At 41.6% G+C, this 20,667-nt stretch overlaps 1 protein-coding gene across 1 annotated transcript in view; it reads left to right on the top strand.

Moving 5' to 3' along the window:
• UNC13A (unc-13 homolog A) overlaps positions 1-20,667 on the top strand; it is a 107,891-nt gene that overhangs the window by 75,854 nt on the left and 11,370 nt on the right. The window contains exons 34-39 of the mRNA XM_063289181.1: positions 1,180-1,268; positions 1,603-1,755; positions 2,806-2,929; positions 11,184-11,222; positions 14,533-14,562; positions 20,466-20,522. Of these exons, the coding sequence (XP_063145251.1) occupies positions 1,180-1,268; positions 1,603-1,755; positions 2,806-2,929; positions 11,184-11,222; positions 14,533-14,562; positions 20,466-20,522 (492 nt within the window). The remainder of the gene's footprint in view (positions 1-1,179; positions 1,269-1,602; positions 1,756-2,805; positions 2,930-11,183; positions 11,223-14,532; positions 14,563-20,465; positions 20,523-20,667) is intronic.

Raw genomic sequence — 20,667 nt, 5'->3', positions numbered from 1 at the left:
TTTATTGAGGGAAAATGTATTTTCGGATGAAATGCCCATATAAATAATATTTAAATAGGAATTTTAATATGGACTTTTTCATGTAGATTAAAAAACAGATGAATGAGAAAAAACAGATGGATGAAGGAAAGGTTTTATGAATAGGTAAATGTGGAACTAAAGTAGACTAATCTATACATTACTTGTCTGGGAGAACATACAAAAGTATCAGCCAAGGCATTTGCCCTATCCACATAAGGAAGCATGCTGGAATTATATGACCAGCTTTAGTGCAATTCTTCCATTTGGCTAAGGTGGGTCTTGGTGGATAAGCTGCGCCCAGCCTGACATGCCTGAAGTTACTAATTCAAAAGATTCAAAATTTCTGGATTCTTTTATTTCCTTTTTTTTTTTTTTGCCTTCTCATCTTGGCTTGTGGATCCAAATCTCAAACTGGTAGCAGGTGGAAAATTTATTAGAATTTTTTTCCTTTTAATTGCTCAAAGGTATTTCAGATGTCTAAAGTGCAAAATTTAAATTGGTTTGAAATTGATTTAATACCCAAAGATCATGTGGGAGAAGATGGTCTCTTAATGAGTCCTCCTTGACCCAATTATCTGCCTTTTTTTCCTATTGACCAGCTTTTTTTTTTTTTTTTTTGCTCCCCTCAATCTGTTCCTCACTTTCAGTGCTCACATTTATTTATCTAAAACACTGATGTTGTCATCCTTCACCAAATGGATTTCCAGGGCAATTTAGAAAACTTTTATCTTAGGAATAAAGTAAGCAGAAGCTTGTAGGGTGGGGGAAAATAGCATTCCAGAAAGATAGTGAGTTTTCTACATCCTTAAGACCAGATCTCAGTCCTCTGCCAAGCTTTTTGGAAAAATTTTAATTCCAACCAGACTGACAGATATCGTTAGTACCCTGAGCAACCAAACATTATGTGACATCACGCCAGTTTAGCCAATCCCTAAACTGAGAAGCTTTGCTTTTGCCAGTTAAATACAACAGATTTATATTAAAGTCCCTTTAGATTGGTGTAGCATATAAGCCCCTGTAAGTAAATAAGTTAGCACATACATACATACATACATACATACATACCCTATGAGGTACATTCTGGAAGCTGGCTTCTGTTATTTAAGCTAGGTGATTCCTGTTCCTGCTCATAATCATTGTTATTTTCTGTCCTCTCAGTTGGACACAGAAGCCAGTGATATCCTCAAGGAACTCCAGGTGAAGCTCAACAATGTCTTGGATGAGTTAAGCCGAGTATTTGCAACCAGGTAGGGCTAGTTTGGAAGACAATGTGATGTTAACCTGAGGTTATTTTCCTGCAGAACATTTGATAATTGGATGTATACAGTGGGATGGGGACTGCAAACTGGACCAGGCCAATTAATCAGTGAAAACACAAGACCTACCTATGAAATTAGTTCAAGACTCTTCTTGCCCAGCCTTCCTCAATTTTGCATCTTCTCGCTGTATTGAGCCCACAATTCCCAGCCAGAAATTATGGGAGTTGCCAACAGAACACATCAGCACAGTGCCATGTTAAGGGAGGCTGGTCTTGTCTCTGCTGTGGTAGAACACCAGGTGAGCCCTTCTGTTTCTCTCCAGTTTTCAGCCACATATAGAGGACTGTGTGAAGCAGATGGGAGACATCCTGAGCCAGGTGAAAGGCACCGGGAATGTGCCTGCCAGTGCCTGCAGCAGTGTGGCTCAGGATGCTGACAACGTCTTGCAGCCTATTATGGACCTCTTGGATAGCAAGTGAGTGCAGATCCAGGGGTGTAAGGTAGAAATCTTAGCTACCAGGGTTCGGGTGTTTGTTAGTTTGTTGCATTTCTATTTCATTTTTTAAAATTATTTCAATTACTTTTTTATTCTGTATATTTTTTTACTTTATTAAAACACTTCCTGATCCTTGAGCTTTATTAATAATAGTGTTTAACTCTCTTTCAATTATTCTTTGAGTAACAGTCAGAAGGATTTTTGTTCAGGCAAGTTGTTCCTGTATGAGCTGGCTGCTGAATTGAATTTTTGAAAGTTCGGCATAGTCTGCTTTAGCCGTGTAGATTTTCTAAGCAGGTTATGTTTTTAATTATATATGCAGAGAGAAAATTCAATTAAAAGAGACTTAGAAGCACCTCCACAGTGGGATTTGGTGTACTGGAGAGCAACCATAGAGTCTTCTCTGTGCTCTGTGGTTTGTACTGAGCATATTTTATGGGCCTGCACCTCTGTGCTCCCAGATATCAACTTCTTCCCAGATAGCTCAGTAAATAAAGAGAAAAGTCAGTAGAAAAGTTTTCAACATTCCGCCTTTTTCACTAAGAAGACTCTATTATTGCTGGGCCTTTTAGAAACAGGCTGAAATTGGCCGTGGTTGCAACTTTGCTACATTAGGCATGGGCAAAAGTTTCCACACCTGCAAGATAAAAATCCAGGTGGCCATTAGATGACCACAAAGAGCTAGACTTCCCTGTACCTCTTTGCTGCCATCTATGAGTGCTTGGACTTTTGCAATCCAAATCCGTAAAGAAGGGGATACGGACAGCTTCAGCAACCTTCCTAGCTATTTCAACTGCCATGTGATTTCTAGGAGGGAGAAGATGCTGGGGGCATCTTTGTTCATGTGAGTGCATGCACAGGAATAGGCATTTTCTTGACCATCCCTGTCCGAGCAGCACATACGGTGTTCGGGCCCAAATCTGTCCACCCTAATCCAGACCCAAAGTATTGGAGAGTCGCACCTTCATTCAGCTGTTAAACTTAAACTGCTCACCCTCTTCTTTGTTCCATTAACTTTTTTCATCCTAGCTTGACTCTTTTTGCTAAAATTTGCGAGAAGACTGTTCTGAAACGAGTGCTGAAGGAGCTCTGGAAGCTTGTCATGAATACAATGGAGAAGACAATTGTACTTCCTCCACTTACTGACCAGACGGTGAGTCCTGCTAGCATGGGCTTGTTCCTGCAACCCACTTCCCAACATTCTGGGAACACAGAAAACCAGACATTTTCTGTGAGAGGCCAACTTAAAGGCGACTTGGTATCTTGTCAAAATTATGCACTGGCCACGCAATTCAGCAAGATTCTCAACTTGGATCTGAAATAGGTACATTTCTGGACCTCACTGTTCAGATGTTTGTTTCACATAAACAAAATTGCTGTAACTGTTACGATGTCCCTAAATGCTTTGGATCTATTCCTGCAAAAGGTCAAAGGCCAAAACTTTGTGGGAGGGGTTCCAGCTCCTTTTATAGCCTCTTCTTCCCAAGACAAATGGAAGTAAATTAGAATTCTGTGGAATAAGATCTTACAGCTTTCTTCAGACCCAACTCATCTCCCAACACATGAGAATGGGGAGTACAGGCCAGGGCATTGCCCCTTTCTTTCTTTGGACACTGTTCTCATTGCCCTTTACACATAGAGGGCACTTTCTACAGCAGGGGCCTCGATCTGTGGAAGTTCTCCATGTAGTTTTGAACCTGGGAAATAAGATTTGAAACTTCAGGTGAGCATCCATGAATAAAGGCAGCTCTCTGTTATGGGTGGTTCTCTTATATACGTGATGGGTGATGAAGATATGACAGATGGGATACTTTGGAAACATGGATCCAGTCTTGGGTAGATGATCCACATTTGTGTGCGGTGTTGACCTTAACGTTTCTTCTGAGCTAAATGTGACCACCTCCGTGAATCGATCACAGGAAGCCTTATTCTTCCCCATTTCTCCAATTTTCAGAGGCCGTTCTGTACTTAAATTACAGTAGCAGGCCAGTGTGAAGCTCCTTTCAACCAATTTCCTTAGCTCCTGTTTTAAAAGGTTAAGGTGGGACATAAATCGACTGAACTGGAAAGGGAGTTTAGGAGCAGTCCCTGTGGCTTGCTTTCAGCCTTCCTACATCACAGTTGGATAACCAAGGTTTGGTACAGGCAGGTTTTCCAGCCTAGTTCGGGGAGAGGGTGAACGCCAAATATCACTGTGGAAGCTACAGCTGCCTCAGAGATGTCATTTTCAAACCAACAGATGTATTTCTGGATTGTTCTTTACGCTGCAGACGGTGGCTGGCGTGACTAAATGTTCCTCTCTTCAAATTATTAAGCAAATCACTGTCTTGTAGAAAACTAGCATTTCAGGATCAAAGCTTAGCTTTTTCTCTGATCTGCAAATACACGTTCCAGTGGAGATTGTGATTCAGAGAGACCCCATCTCCAATCAAAAGTGGCGCAGTCTAGGATCAGGTGGGCAAACTCCCCTTTTCTTTGTACAAGTGGGAGCTCAGGCTTAGGAAATGCTTGGAGACATGTGATGCAGAGATGGGACAGAGAGTGGGTGAAAGCAAAACATTTACTTATAGTAGTGTTCTCCTGGGGTTCTCTCACCTTCCAACTTAAAACAGTGCTTTATAGCTGTGAACTTTCTAGTGAAAGTCCCAGTTGATAAGGCTGAGGGAGAAGTTCTCAAGAAGTTTTTTTGGAAATCGGAAAAGGGTCTTTCTTCTGAACTGGAACTGAAAGATTTGAAAAGGTGGATTGTGCAGTGCTCAGGCTCTGAAAGCAAAAAGGTACTCCAGAGCATGCAGGGGTTTTCCTGAAGCACCTGTCTGCAACTGCCCCCAGAGATTTTATGAGCCTTTCTGGAAGCAAGCAAAGACAGTGCTATTCCATCATGCCTTTGAGCCAAGGTGATTGAAGACACTGTCAGAGTATTCAGTAGGAATATGATTGTTTTGGTTTCACTCTATTTTTTAATCTAATTTATTTTGTTGTACACTACCTGGAGTCCCTCAGAATTGGGGTGGGTACAAGATAAAGAAATCAACAAACTCCTTAGAACAGCTGCATGTTCCCAGAGATCACACAGCTGCATCATTCTCCCAGGAAAACAGGCACTGACACATGCTCAGAAGCATATTTTTTTTTGCCCTCAAAGCTGGAGCTTTGCATAGCCCTAAGGCTTATAACTATCTTTTTTTTTTTTAAAGCTATGCATTTTAATCCTCTAACCTTATTTTTAGGGAAAAAATAGATGGGATTTTTGGAAAGGAAATGGCAGATTTTACAAAGGGTTAATGGCATCTGTCAGTTTCTCTTCAGAAGGCCTTCAAACAGTGCCCCCTGCAGTGTTCTGGGAGGCAAAATGACAACTGCCTGTCAGTAGCTGCAGAGAACAGCTGTAGCCTCATCCCTGCCAGCGGTTGATCAAAAAGACAGCACAAAAGAAGAATCTGCCAGTCTCCACCACTAATTTAAGCCCCCTGCCCACACCTTTTCAAATAATTCCAACTTCCCCAACGTTACCATTAAGCCCCTCACTTCATCGATTTCAGAAGGATGACCAATTTTGTGGAGATAGTTTTGCAAATCCTAGTTTCAGGCCCCAGCTATCAAAGTCTGAACTCAATTGACTCCAAGGGTGAATTTCCAAAAAAGGGGTGAAAGAGTGACTGGTCTTTCTTTGTATGTCAGGAATTATTACTGTCTGATGACGGACAGCGTAAGTTTTCCTGCTGAACATTCTTTGATGTAGTTCTCTGATAGATTGCTCTAATAGCTATTGCCCAACAAGAAGACTAGTTGCTCACCATCATTTTTTAACTCTGATCTGAAACTTGTCCTTAAGTGCTTCCCGCTAAACTTCCCAGCATTTCAGTTATGAAAATCAGGACATTTTTCCAACACTGGGAGTTTTGGAGATGGTTCCCTCAGTGAGACATCATGATTACATATTGCAGAATAGCTCAGGGTTGCTTTCCCCTTTGCAAGTTCCTTATTCTCATGGTCCTCAGGTGGCACAGCTGTTAACCAAGCTGGCTGGAGAACTAGGGGATCTGAAATCCAATTTATCTGAGAAGTTGAAGTAGCCTGATCTACCATATTTCATCATCAGTTTAAAATAGACCTTGAAAGGGAGAAGTGATGGATTGCACAGCGCCTTAACTTTTGAGACTCAGCTTCTAGAGATTTGGGGGAGGGGGCACTAAGTATTGAGAAATACTGAGGCAATTAAGGGAAATTAAGGGGAAAATCAGGGCAATGGTTTGTCTAGGAAAAGGGCCATAGAACAAGGGCTGTCCTGCGCTGAGCAACATAGTCAGAATAATATATATTCATTCCAACTATATATTATCATAAGATAATATATAGTTGATATCATTATCAGCCCTTCTTCTATGGTTCTTTTCCTAGACAAACTCAACTTCTAGAGACTTTAGATGTGTGCACGCTAAGTCTTGAGAAAGTATTGAGAAAGTATTGACTGGCAATTAAGGGGAAATCAGGGCATAAAGCAAATTTCCAAATTTTGGGAAGCTTAACTTTCCTGTTGAACGGATATAATTGAGGGGAGTATGGAGCCAGGATCACTAAAGGGGAATACTGGTATTTTACTTTTTTCTTCATCCCAGGCAGGACAGCCTTTATATTTCGGCCACCTTAGAATCCTTCAAGATTTCTGATTGCAAATTGGGTGGGAAGTAAAGATGTGGGTGATTTGGGAAGCGAAGAATAGGAGAGATGCTTCTTGGAACAGAATAGTCTTCCTCAGTCTGATGTTGGTCAGCTGCAGTGGACCATAAGCTCACAATCCTCAGCCAGACTGGAGCTTTGGATGTGATGTGATGTGAGAGATGCTGGGAAGTATCATCCAAAACAGCTAGAAGGTGAGAGGTTAGAAAAGGATGGAATAAAAGTTAAATACCCATTTCTGTGACATCTCATTCCTCCTTTACATGGTTCTCATTTCATTTTCACTGAAAGTTCCTTTGTACCTAAGTTCTTTGCACATAAGATGGACTTTGCTAAAGAATATACTTTTGTTGTGCCTCTACAAATACATGAGAAACAACTTGGCCTTTTTTTTACAAATGCTTAGAAAGAAATTCACTTCATCGGTTTCTTTCTAGAGCGGAGCTGATGAATAGCTCAGTGGTAAACTCTTGCAAGCCAAGCATTTAGTTGTGAGTTGACTGGCCAAGTTCCACAATGTCCTTCCTCTAAATAGCTCATTTTCCCCAGGAGATCCTCAGGTGAGAACACACCTCGCAATATGCAGTTCTCCTTTCAAATGGTCTTTCTAAAAATGTAAGCCGAATTTAAAATGAGCACGAAGGTTGAGTCCCTGTCATTAAACAGATGAATCATGTCATTGAATTAAGGGAGGTGTGGACAGGAACTTCAGGGACGGATCTTAAATCAACATGGTTTTTTCTGCGATTGCCAGGCATTCTTCATATTGTGTTCACAGATGGGGCAACACTTTTGTGTGGCACAGGGATGTTCCCATCAGTTCTCTGGTTGTGTATCAGGAGGGACTGTAGTGTTCGTGGGAGGCTGTGGGGATGAGAATAAGTTGGGTGGGGACACAATGGATATGAAGGTGATGGCCTACTCATGTGATGGTTATTCTTTCTAATTGCTCCGCTCCTCTCACCTTGGCAGATGATTGTAAGTACGGCAGGTCACCCCTGTCTCTCATGTTTGTCTCTCTCTCTCTCTCCCCTGCCCTGTCCATGTGCCTTGCGTCTAGTATCTTTCCTACCCAAAGTAACTTAAGCTGGTTTTTCTGTTGTTCTGTGGTGGCTGCCTATCTTGTCCCCATGCCTTCTCTTCCCGCTCCTGCCCCTTCCCAACGCCTTTGCCTTTTCTTGTTCTGTGCCCTCTTCCCCCTTGTTGCTGAGCTGCTTCGCGCCAGCTATGACGTCTTGGTGGAAAGTCTGTCCCTCACCCCTCCATGTCGGAAGCTACAATGGGGTTGTTTCTTGGGGTGCTGGGAGGAGGGAAGGGTTGCTCCTGCCACTGAGTTCAAGAACAGGGTGGTCAGATCTGCCTGTGATACTTACACAGGAAGGGTGAGGAAGTCAATTTTTGAGGGAAAGCATTCTCCAAATTCAGTCTCCTTTCCTCTTGCATTCTTTGGAGATGTGAAGGAGCAACTCCTCTGGTGAAAATGTTCCTTGGATATGGGAGGATGTAGACTTGGGGGAATCTTGGGTGAAGAGGACAACATATCCTCAGTAGCCTGTGGTGGGCACCTTGCTACAAATACATTACTGTGCAGGGCCAAAAAGTGGGGAAATGTCATGAGAAGAGGACATGCCTACTGCACTTTATGTCAGCATGAGCTCTTCCAAGTTAATATCTGAGACTTAGCTGGTTTCCTCGATTTGGTGGCTGTGCAATACCCAGCATTCCCAGCCAACATGGTGCCCATCTCTAGTTGGGTAAGTTTTTGGGTCTACTTTGAGACCTTAGCTACTGATTCTTCCAAGACACACAGGTACATATCAACAAAGTGTGTACACTGTCATCAAGTAAATCCCCTCTCCACCCCCACCCCCCACACACTTTAGGACATGGGCCACCCACATTCCCAGGCCTATCTGGTCAAGAAGTCACATCTTGTAGTTGTTTGTACTACCCTAGGCACGTCACAGCAGGTTAAGGTTAAGGTTAGGGTTTCATTTCTTCCCCTCCTCCCTTGGAGACTGTATCATTTCTGTGTTTTCAGCATTCTTTCCCACAGAGATAGACAAAGCATTCTCCCTTCTCAGTGCCCTGACAATGATCTTCTAATTTGCTTTAACAGATCCTACACCAAGCATTTAAGGTACCCATCCCTTCCTTAGCTATAATTTTGTGAATTCAACCTTCTCTAGCCAGGTTAACTAACTAACTGGAACCTCTAGGTATGTTGGATTACAATTCCCACCATCCCCTGGCCAAGCTAGTTAGTATTAATGTCGTTTACTGAACGACATTAAATTTGAAAAATAAATAAATAAACAAAGAAGAGGACATCAGAGGAAATGGAACTGTTTTAATTCATTTGTATCTAAGGAAATACTTAGGCAAACTTTTAGACTATAGATTTCTTCATAAAAAAGATTTTTACAGAATGAACCCAAATCTGTCCTGATAAGGAACACTGCAACTTTCCACAAAAATCTCCAAATCCTGTTAAATCGCTGTGATTTATCTGGAACTCTGATGGAAGGAGGGAGAAGGGTGCACAGGGGTGGCAATTAGCTTGGAAACATAATTTGTTATGGCAGAAGCAGCAGTGAACCTCCAGGAACATTCAAAAATAGTAGCAACAAAAAGGCAGAAGAAGTTGATTAGTTTCTTCCATCCCATCCCTGCCCCGCCATTTGTTCTGAAATCCAGTTTTTACATTTGGCCAAAGATTCTTTGGAAGCATCTCAAATTACAGCTGCTATTCCCTTACCAATCATGATATCCCTATAGCACCCTTCTGAAAATGATTGCTCCCATCTCTTACTTGTGGGCTTTCTAGAATTATCTGGTTGGTCTTCAGAAGGGTGATACAGGGATATCAAGACTGGTAAGGGAATAGCAGCTGTAAACTGAGATGCTTCCAAAGAACCTTCGGCCAAATGTAAAAACTGTCAAGAGACCATTGGGTAAGGTTGGGCTTTGACCCGATACAGCCAAGGTCTTAATCTTCAATGTAAACAGAAGTCAATCATTGAAGGATCACCTTTATCAGAACGGTTTACATGATAAGCAATTTTTCATGTTACCAGTGCTCTGCTGGACTTGGCAAATGAACATAAATAACTTTTGCATTATCACCTTAAAATATATAGAGTAGTTGATTTTATTTATCTTATTTTTATCCCACCTTTATTATTTTTATAAGTAACTCAAGGCGGCAAACATACCTAATACTCCTTCCTCCTCCTATTTTCCCCACAACAACCACCCTGGCCCAAGGTCACCCAGCCGGCTTTCATGCCTAGAGCGGGACTAGAACTCTCATACTGCGCCTGATTGGCTCTTGGGCTGAGAGGGAGGGACTGGCCCAAGGTCACCCAGCCGGCTTTCATGCCTAGAGCGGGACTAGAACTCTCATACTGCGCCTGATTGGCTCTTGGGCTGAGAGGGAGGGACTGGCCCAAGGTCACCCAGCCGGCTTTCATGCCTAAGGCGGGACTAGAACTCTCCTACCACGCCTGATTGGCTCTTGGGCTGAGAGAGAGCAAATGGCCCAAGGTCACCCAGCCTGCTTTCATGCCTAAGGTGGGACTGGAACTCACGGCTCCCTGGTTTCTAGCCTGTTGCCTTAACCACTAGACCATTATTAAATAAATGCATTCTTTTTGAACTACCAAGTAGGCCAGGTTTGTACAAAACATTAAGCCAGACAGACACCAACACCAACCTAACCAAGGTTCAAACTATCTTAAGCATGTTGTGAGAAAAGAACTAGTAAAGGCATGAATGACAGCTCTACCCGTACTGTACATGGCTACAGGAAGATGGGGCAGAATTGTTTTTTGGTAATTCTGACAGTTGCAGAATTTGGAGGAAGGAAGAAGGTTCCAGTTAGTTAGTTAATTAGTTAATATGATGATGTACTCAACAAAACAATAAAAGCAATGGAAAATCCAAATCCAGTAACAATAAACACAGGCACAATAGTAATGTAATATCGAAGGGCACAGACCTATCATTGCTCAAATTTTCTCTGGAACAGCTCATTTTTCATTAGGTTCTGGAAAATCGGGTGCTAACATGGCCTCAAGTGAGGGAGGCTATTCCATAAAATGGGCCACAACCAAGAAACAATATTGATTGGCCCCTGCCCCAAAACTCTAAAAAGCTATAAAATATGAAGCAGATGGGTCGACTCTACTTGCAGGTATCTAGGGGCCAAGACGTTTAGGGCTTTATAGATTAACACCAGTATTGCACCCAGAACTCCGTGGACCCCAATGCATGGTGGACCACACAGGCATTCCATGACTCCAGCGATCCTCATTCGTCAGTAAGAAGGCTGCTGCATTTCAAACCAACTGCAGTTTATGGGTAGTCTTCCAAGGCAGGTTTGGGATGAGTGCATTGCAATAGTCCAGCTGTGTGGCCCTAAGGGCAGGAGTTACTGTCTCCAGGGCTGGGTGTCATAAGACAATTCTTGTGACCTATATCTACTTCTGACCAATCTGGGGTGCTGCTCAGATGAAAATAAGTGATTCTTTGGGGGCAAAAGGCAGATTCAGTGCCAGGTTTAGCTTACACCTTCTGTCAGTGCTGTTCTCTGGAGATAATCCCAGGGTGATGGAACTTAAATCTCTCTCCTTCCCTCCTGCCTTCCTTTTTCCTTGTGATCCCCATACCTAGAAATGTTCCTCCTCTCCTTCCCTATTGATCAATTTGTGATATTGTTTCTACAGGGAACCCTCTTAAGAAAGCATGGCAAGGGGACTGAGAAGGTAATGAGCCATTCTCACTCTTTTGTCTGTCTGTAGCAAAAGACCCAACTAACATTGCCTGGCTCGCCCAGCCCAGCTTAAATGTTCAAGGAGTCAGCTGAGGCTTTGACATCAATAAGGGTTGACCATTGCGTTTCACAGTTTGTGTTGTTGAGATATAGACTGTTGTGTGTCTTTGATTGTCTGAGGGGGGCTGTTTAGTGTTGTAGCATGGATTTCGTCTTCCAGAGGACCTGTATCTGTGTCCATACTGTGCAGCAGCAGCTCAGAGAATGTGATGTATATTACACCTAGTTGTGATGCCAATCTCCATTACAGCTAGCAGTTTAAGGAAGGTGGAACAATGAATACAATGAATAGAATACACAATATAAAATTACAGTAATAAATAATATAAATAAGAGTAAAAAATAAAAAAGTCCAAGTGGCAAAAGAATCTAAAACAGTCCAAGTGTGGGAGGAGTGGTCTATAGCAGCCATCCCCATGTAGATCTATTCCCTTCTCCTCCCCAAGCAAGGCAGCAGAACCAGGTCTTCAGACTCCTCCGAAAGGCTAGGAGCGATGGGGCCAATCTCACCTCCGGGGGCAGCATGTTCCATAGGGCGGGCACCACTGCAGAGAAGGCCTGCTTCCTGGACCCCGCCAAACAAAGTTGTCTTAGAGACGGGGTCCACAGCATGCCCTCTCTGCACGATTGGGTGGGGCGAGTATACACAGAGTATGTACAGGGTATACACAGTATGTATGGTATACACAGAGTATATACAGTGAAATCTTGGCTCTACTGAGAAAGAAGCCTTGTTGAATTCAGTAGATCCCAACTAAATATAGCACAGTTGGGCCTGTGGGACAAATCTGGCCTATCCACAGGTTGCCCATCTGATCTGGGAGTTCAGTTCCATCTTCCAACCCCCCCTCTTCTAGTATTGCTCTACTTCAGGCACACCTCTTGTTTCCCCTTTGGGAGGAATGGCACAGAACAGTGCAGAAGAACACCAGAACAACTGCAGGAAATGGAACTGCCTGGACCAAGATTTTTACTTCAGTTTGGATAAAAAATGAGGCGGGGAGCAGGGAAGGCCTGCCTGTAGAATTGTGTCCCCATAGGCTCAAGGAGCCCCAAATACCATAGATGATAGAAGATAGAGAGACAGAGACAGAGATTCCCAAAGTTCAAACTTCTGGTGGTATTTTTAATTCTGTTGGATTTGTTATTACCATTGTCCACTATCCTTTCCTTCTGTAAATTGATTCATTGATTATTGCTTCCTTACTGTGGGGTGGGTTTTTTTAACTTACTATAAAAGCCACCATTTAAAAAAAAAATACAGAAAGGTTAATAAATCTATAAATGAGCCATATACTTTTGTGAGCCTCCCAGAATCCAATGAAGTTGGCAGAATACAAATTATGTAAAGTAAATAAATAAAAAATGTGAGGTTTTAGGAAGGATCACTGAAAATATATGATAAAATTAAGATCTAGGCATACGAGATTGTGTTCTGGGGTTACTGTTGGACCCTCTCCTATCTTTTTAGGACCAGCAACTGTGTGGCATTAAATCCTTCTGGAAGCAGAACACAAAAGAGGAGTGTTCAAAAATGGGATGATGATGGGTAATTCAGGAGTTGAGGATAATTCATATTCAATAGCTTTTCTGGGCAGAAAATATATATTTTGAAAAGAAAACTTCAGATAAAATAATCTAGCTCTTTCATATCAAAGAGTTGTTGGATGTTATTCATGCTATCACTTAAAGTGTTACAACAAAGACCAAAGTCAAGGGGAAGTCTATTTCTAGAAGATGGGATGTCATGTAGGCAGAAAAGAATGAAGGTCTTAAGATGAAAGGTGTAAATTCTGGTTTAACATTAGAACCCTATTGATATTGATAGTACTTTGGGTATAGAGCCAGCCCTCCAGAGGGGGGCTTAGTTCTCTCTTTCGGGAAACTTTAGATCAGAAGCTAGATAGTTAGAAGCTGAGGGTAGTTGACTAGCAAGCCCCATCCAGGTGTTATGTGAGTAAAGTGGGATTGAGAGTGTGCATGTTTTGACAAATGATCCTGGAAAAGTGCTTTGGATCTCACACAAATGCAGTAGCAAAGGAGACTAACTTTTTTCTCACTTCTTCATGAGCCTGGAAAAAAAAAAGAAAGGCCCCTCTTTAAGGAATCCATTTATTAAAGTTAAGGCAACTCTTAAAGCAGTGACATCTTTTTCTTTTTTAAATGCTTACATGTACTGTAAACCTGAAAAAGATATACATCTTTCAATGAACTGCAGAAATATGCTGTGTCTAACTCAAATGTCAATGATCGTTGAAGCATCCACAGCTCTATAAAGGTCAACCAATCCTTCCTCAAAGGAATTAAGAAGCAGGATGTTCTCTTCTTCTCAACCAGATGTTCAAGGCAAAGAGTAGTGATGTGAATAAGATCCATTTACTTGCTGTTCTGATCTTGACTCAGAAAACAAAGATTGGATGAGTGATGTTTATTGAAGACATCATTTCCTTCCCATTGATTGTCTCTGTTGCTTATTTAACTCTGTGTAGATAAATGTTTTGGCTTTTTCATAATTTGGCTCTGAATTAGATGATTTTCCTAGATCAGAGATGTGTGTGTGAACTCACCTGGGCCAGGGAGTACATGAGCCCTTAAGCCTGCCTATATTCCAAAAATTGAATTAATTCCTATCATATTTTTAATGGGAAATTCCACCCAAATTCTGACTGGGCTGGGTTGGATATGCAACAGGAGAAAATTAGCGGAAGATTAGCAGAAGCGTCCTACAGAGGTTGAAATTTTAAAATTAGAACAGTGGACTATCACTGATGCATATTTTTCCATCTTGGTTCAAGAGTAGAGAATATGAAAGCCCAGCATTCAAGGAGGAGGAGAATTTCAAAAGTAGCCCCATGAATCAGTAATAATTAACCTGATGGGAAAATGTGATCTAAAATATATAATATAAATTCAAACAAAAGGGTTGTTCTTTGGGATGTGTTATGAAAAGTGTCACAGCTCTGGTTTAATCTCTTCCTTAATTTTCTGTTCAACCCATCTAAAATAGCAATACAGATCAATGCTCCATTAGTTGGTTGTGAAATTTACTGTAAAAAAAGCTTTCCTCCAGATCTGGTATTATTCAGATGTGTTGGAATAGAAACCCCATTGCCCCAGCCAGCATGGCCACTGTGGAGATGGCATCTGATATCAGCACAGTTGTGGGGAAGGGAGTGTATTGCATTGCTGTCATAGGCTTTCTAGATGCTGTAATCATACAAATAGTGCTGTTCTTTCCACAGACTAGGGTGAAGCTCCCCAGTCACGCTGAAGTAAGGATTCTCCATTTAATTCTTACTCTGCTTCATCTATTTTTTCTTGCCTATCCTCCCCATAGAGATCCCCCACCTCCCAGTCCTTCTTGCCTGTGGTTATTTGAATCCTTATGTCCGTTTGTCTCTCTTGTCCTCTTTCTTACCAGAAATTGCTACCTGGAGCTGGCTGCTCTTTTAAAACCTGTGCTCAAATTGTGTTTGTTGGTCTCTGTTTTCAGCCAAAACCCAAAGCAATTTTTTTATATTTTCCTTCTGAAATCTTTTGCTCAGCTTGCTTGCTTGACTGTCTGCATGTGAGTGGGTTGAGGGAGGGCACAGGGGGTGGGGGGGGGAGAGACATCTGAACCATAGGGGCAGAGAGGGAGGAATGAGGATGTACAGAGAATACTGTATATGGGAAAATGTTCGAGTAGATATGGCAAGATCTACTGCAAGCAACTGTGGCTTTTCAGAAGGGGCGGGGGCACTGTACACTGTGTGTGTTGCTATTTAAAATGTTTGCATCTTGCTCATCAGCTGAAAAGACTCCCAAAGAGTCTTGTGCACAGTTAGGACAAAAAAGGATAGTTCCTGTCTGTAAGAATAAAAGCATGATACGAAGGCTTCAATTGACTAAAGCTGGGGTGGGGGTGGGGGTGGGGGTCAATACCTATGGACTCACATAGTGACAACCATGGAAAATTGCAACTTAGAATGTAAGAAGAGTAAGCCGTAAAGAGGATGGATGGATGGATGGATGGAAAATCGATTGAGTGTCTGTAGATCAAAGAGAAAAGAGAAAGATGTAAATCCAAATGAAAGTAGTCTGTTCTTGTAAAATGTAATGGATTTTTTGGTCCTTTTGGGGGAGTTGAGGATATTATGGGGTAGAATAAGTGCCCTAAACCTTGCAGATTTTAGGGCATCCAAATTCATTCTTTAAAACCTCCTGCCCATATTCAGAAAAGAGTGGGGAAATAATCTAATGGTGAGGAGTAAAGGATGAAATGGGTGCCCTGAACCACTGTAAGTTTAAAGCACCACCACATGGTGCTGCTGGATTGCATGCAAGGTTCTTCCATTCATCGTTAGGTTTTGCTCTTTATATTACCATAGGGAACTGTATGCAGTCTGGTTGTGTCAAGAGTCCTTCCCTGTAGTGTCTCACTGATATTATATGCAGTCTACACCTCAATAAAGAGTGTAAACGAAGTGGTGTTAATAGAACTGTGCACACAGTTTTATAGCAATCCTTTTCTTGCAACATTTTAAGCACACATGAATGTCTCTGTAATGCAGAAGACATTCCTGAAGTTTGAACATGATTATGCTTGCTTAGGCACATGCTCTTTTATTGTAAACCGCCCAGAGTCCCTTTTGGGAGATGGGCGGTGATAAATTTGATTGATTGATAGATAGATTAAATAAATAAATAAATAAATAAATAAGCGAGCAAGCAGATGCTGGCTCGTGAGTTATCTTAAATCAGCACTTTTTTAAAAAAATGGGAACTAGGAAGTAACCAACCACAAAAGCCGACTCATGCCATCCTGCGTTTTATTAACTGTGTATTCTCACTATAAACCTAACATCTAACCCTTGTTATCCAAAATAAGATGATTGGCATTTGACATCATTACTGGTCAGCATTTATTATACAACTATATAAAAGTTGTTTGTACCCTCAAGTGGGCAGGACCTTGTATTCTGTGCCCAGCACTGTTCAGACCAACTTGGTTGAAGCAGATTGCATGGACTGCACTTGTAAATTGGTTCATGCGGCATTTTCCTCTTCACTACAATCAGTGTTGCTTTTCTTGCAGTTATCTGTGTGCTCATAGACACAATTGATACAAAGGTTTTCTGCATGTGTCTGTGTGGGGAGGAGGTACAAACTAACTGGAAACTGCAGACTTCCGCATGTCTTCTGGTTCCAGAATGAATCTTAGAAAATCTCTTAACACTTGGTTGAGACTGAAATTGCAAAAATAGCAAAGGAATGGCACAGGGGAAATCTGCTCATTTTTAATTGGAAGTCTCCATGCAGTGGAATACCCTCCTGAGTCTTGAGACAGACTCAGAATGCCTTGCTCATGGGAAATCTGTTGACAGTTACAAAGGACTAGAATGTCAACTATCTAGAACATCAGCCATGGATAGCTAGATCCCGATCCTCCTATAGCTTTCCCAGTCTGGATCCCTCCAAACAGTATCCCTTACTCCCATCAGACTCAGCAGAATGGCCAGTGTTTGAAACTGATGTAACACGTAGCCCTAAGTTTCTGAAGAGACCTAGACTGGGGGGGAAATTAGTAGCTCTCCCTGTTTGAGAAGAAAATAGTCTGAATATCTTTTGTCGTTGTTGTTGTTCCTTTAATCAGAGACAACAAAGCAGGGAAAACAAGCTTCTGCAGCTGAAGCTACACTTAAAAAAAAATCAGCCTCAGGGATGCAAAGAATCTGGTGGTGGTACAGAAGTTCCATCAAGACTGGTACAGTGAAAATCGCCATTTTTTTCTAGCTTTGGTGGAGGGCTTTTATGGTTTTGTTTGAAAAAGAGAGGTCTTAAACCAAGCAGAAATGTTTATTTCTTGATCTACTTTTCTTAAAAGTGGAAATTGGGTGCTGTTGAATTTCATCAGAGCAGTCTGGAAATGATCTGGAGGTCCATAGATTGCCTGCCTGCAGCATAACAAGATCCTTTTAGGAGGCTGGTTTTTTAGGTAACAAACCTTGAGTAATTCTGTAATTGCATCACCTCAGATGCAAAATTCATTGTTTGAAGTGATTTGCTTTCATCTCCTTTTAGGCAAAACCTCTAATCTTCAAGGAAGCAAAAGGACAAGTGTAAGGTCCAAGCCAAAAATTCACAGTAGCGAATTTTCAGACAAGCTTGAGAGAACTTTTACAAGTTAGAAAGCAACTGAAACTGCCTCCACTTTTCTGTTTTGAGGGTGAAATGAGCAAAGTTCATAGGTAGGGAGAAACACATATGCTTGTATCAGTCGAAGGCTGGCTACAATGTCTTGTCTGTTGGCATAATAGAACAATATTGTGTTTGCCCAACTTGACTCCAAAGCAATTATGCAAAGCTAAAGAAATGGGCATCAGGAGAAGCCAAGGCCTCCTTTTGTCTTCAATATAATTCATTTTATTTGATTTCTGAAGTGGTGCAGCCAGTAATACCATGACATCAGAGCAGTCAAAACCCAAAGTTTTGCTTTATTTGTGCCAAAGTAGTGAAATGAGAGACTTAAACCTTAGTCTAAGTTTGAGAGCTCTGATTTAAAGCATTATGTTTATTTATTTATTTATTATTTATTTGATTTCTATAGCCGCCCATCTCAACAAGTGACTCTGGGTGGCTTACAACAATAAAACTATAAAACAGTTCAAACAATTACAATTAAAACAGTTAAAATATAAAATAAATACAGAATAAATATACATGGCTGCCAAGCGAGCAATGCATGAATGTTAATACAGCCAAGAGACGGAACCATCCACACGCTCGAGGCCCCAGGCCCGGGCACAAAGCCAGGTCTTCACAGCCTTACGAAAGGCCAACAGGGTCGGGGACATCCTAATTTCTGGAGGGAGGATGTTCCAGAGGGCAGGCGCTACGGAAGAGAAGGCCCGCCTTCTAGTTCCCGCCAGCCGACACTCCCTGGCTGACAGGACTCGCAGCATACCCAACCTACTAGATCGAATTGGACAGGCAGAAACAAGTTATGTTGTCCTTTAATACCCCCATTCCTAAAACACAAAAATGCCAGGCCAAAATATTTGGTCCTGTCCATTCCAGGGGTGCTCTGGGGCCTCAGAGTGAGTTGGTAGGCTGCAAGCGGTCTGTGGGTTGCCCACCCTGCTCCAGAGACTGAGTGGGCTTCTGAAATAGTGATGGGGTATGAGCTGGATTTTGGGGGTGGCAATGATTCAAAGCACAGTCTAGATAGCCACTCACAAATGAACCTACAAGATGCAGCGTTGGGGGGGGCCTGTTAGGAAATCTGGGATTATAAATTATGGCTGTTCAGATGCCCTCTTACTAGGTGTTTTGTGACTTCCAGCAGTCTGTATGAATACTACACCAGTGCAAATAGGCTGCCTTCAAGAAGCTATGTATGGTGTCATCACTGATGCTGCAACTGTGAAGAATTGAATATGTATGTGTGAAGATGGATCATGTTATTTGGTGTTCAGGATCATTCTTGGAAATTGACTCAAATCGTAGCAGTCAGGACTATTCTGTAAATTTATATTAATTTGCGGAACTTGTTGCCATAAATTGTGCACATAGCCAGCAAGTTTAGATGGTTTACAAGGAACAAAAAAACTAAAGATTTGTTAGAATCGTGTTAGAAAAGATCGAGCCTTGTTAATATCATCTCTGATTTGTTCAATTACTGAATACTGTATAGTAGTTATTGGTGGGGGGCAGGGGTGTCACCTCAATCCACCTGGCTGTTGACACTCTCCAAGAACCCTGGAAAATTGGTGAAACAGAATTTGCCTTTGTAGAATCCATACGGTTTGTTTGTTTGTGGGCTTAGTTATTTTTTTCTTTGATTATCGTTTCCACCAGTTTGCCCATAACAGGCATTAAGCTGACCAGCCTATAATTTCACCTATTTCCCTGTTGAAAATTTGGTGTCACATTAACTTCCAATGAGTTGAATATGAGGGGAACATTAGATATCATTGTTAGGAGGTCAGCATTTTCACATTTGCATGGTTTAAGAACTCTTGCGTGGATGATGTCAGATCCACTGTGTGTACATCCTGTGTATATGTGAGTGAGTGAGCGAGTGAGTGAGAGAGATGGTCCATCCAAGCAATTGTGGCATCTCCTTATCATTCTAGAGCAGTGTTTCTCAACCTCATGCTGGCTGGGGAACTCTGGGAGTTGAAGTCCACACATCTTAAAGTTGTTGAGGTTGAGAAACAATGTTCTAGTCATGGTATCTGCTCACCTTACACTTTGTGGGGTGCTGTCCAGGTGCCGAATAAGGCCAATAGCAGAGGTTAAATCATGCTTCCCTCCCATACAGCTTCTAGATGGGCTTCCCAGGATTGGTAGCCAGAGGACATGTTAGCTCAGAAACTCTGAGGGTGCCAGGCTAGGGGAGGTTGGGTTAAATAATGGAAGAACAAATGTTCTATGCTAATTAACCACATCCACCATATCTCTTCATGTAGTCTAACAGGATTTTCTTACATTTTTGTGATAGAAAATAAGGTGCATGTTCTAGATCATGAGCAGGGACTCTGGTTCAGTATCAAAAGATTAAAACCAAATACATTTTAATTCAGAAAGAGAAGTTTAGAGGTTTCTTTTTTTTCCACTCAGGTAGAAATTGTGAATAATGTTAAGTCAGGAAATATTATGTTAAGGATTCTGCATTTTCATTTAAAATGTTCTTTAAAGACTTTGAGGACCTGATAAAAGGAACCACAGGTTTTCTGAAAACTGGAAGGTATGTATCTACATATCTAATAAACTTCGTTAGGATTACAAATAAATAATATTCCCCTTAAAAATGAAAGTAGATTATTCAGAAACAAAGGAACTATCCAATGAGGAAAATTCCAGAAATTTGCTACCAGTAGCCCAAATTGTCATGGTACCATTAAATCCTTAGGTGCCATAACTTATCTATAATTAACCTGAGAGTCCCTTACTGAGAAACCATAATATAACTCCCATGTGTGACAGAATAGACTGACTATATATTATAATGGAAACCCCTGTGAGTTTTTAAGAAAGCACATTACAGCTCCCCTAAATAGAAGGTCACCTGATTTTCTTACCACAAATTATGAAAAGGTATCTCTGGTTCCATATGATATTAGTGGGGAAGCAATTGCCTCTTTCTTTTTATTATATGTCCTTTCTTCTTTTCATTCCTCCTGCTCTCCAGGGCACACAGATGATCTTCAACGCAGCCAAGGAATTAGGGCAGCTTTCAAAACTCAAGGTAAGCAACGCAGACGAATGTTAGGAATGGACAGTGTTGTTCCTTAGCAAAGTCAGAGTCAGACAGAAGACCAGCCTCTGTGCTACCAGCATATTGAAAGGGGGCAGAGAGGTACAATTACATCATAGAAATGGTAGGAACACCA

Source organism: Candoia aspera, chromosome 1 (genome assembly GCF_035149785.1).
Source record: "Candoia aspera isolate rCanAsp1 chromosome 1, rCanAsp1.hap2, whole genome shotgun sequence".
Lineage (NCBI taxonomy): Eukaryota > Metazoa > Chordata > Lepidosauria > Squamata > Boidae > Candoia > Candoia aspera.
The sequence above is the reverse complement of the archived record's forward strand: the minus strand, read 5'-3'. Positions and strand labels throughout refer to the sequence as shown.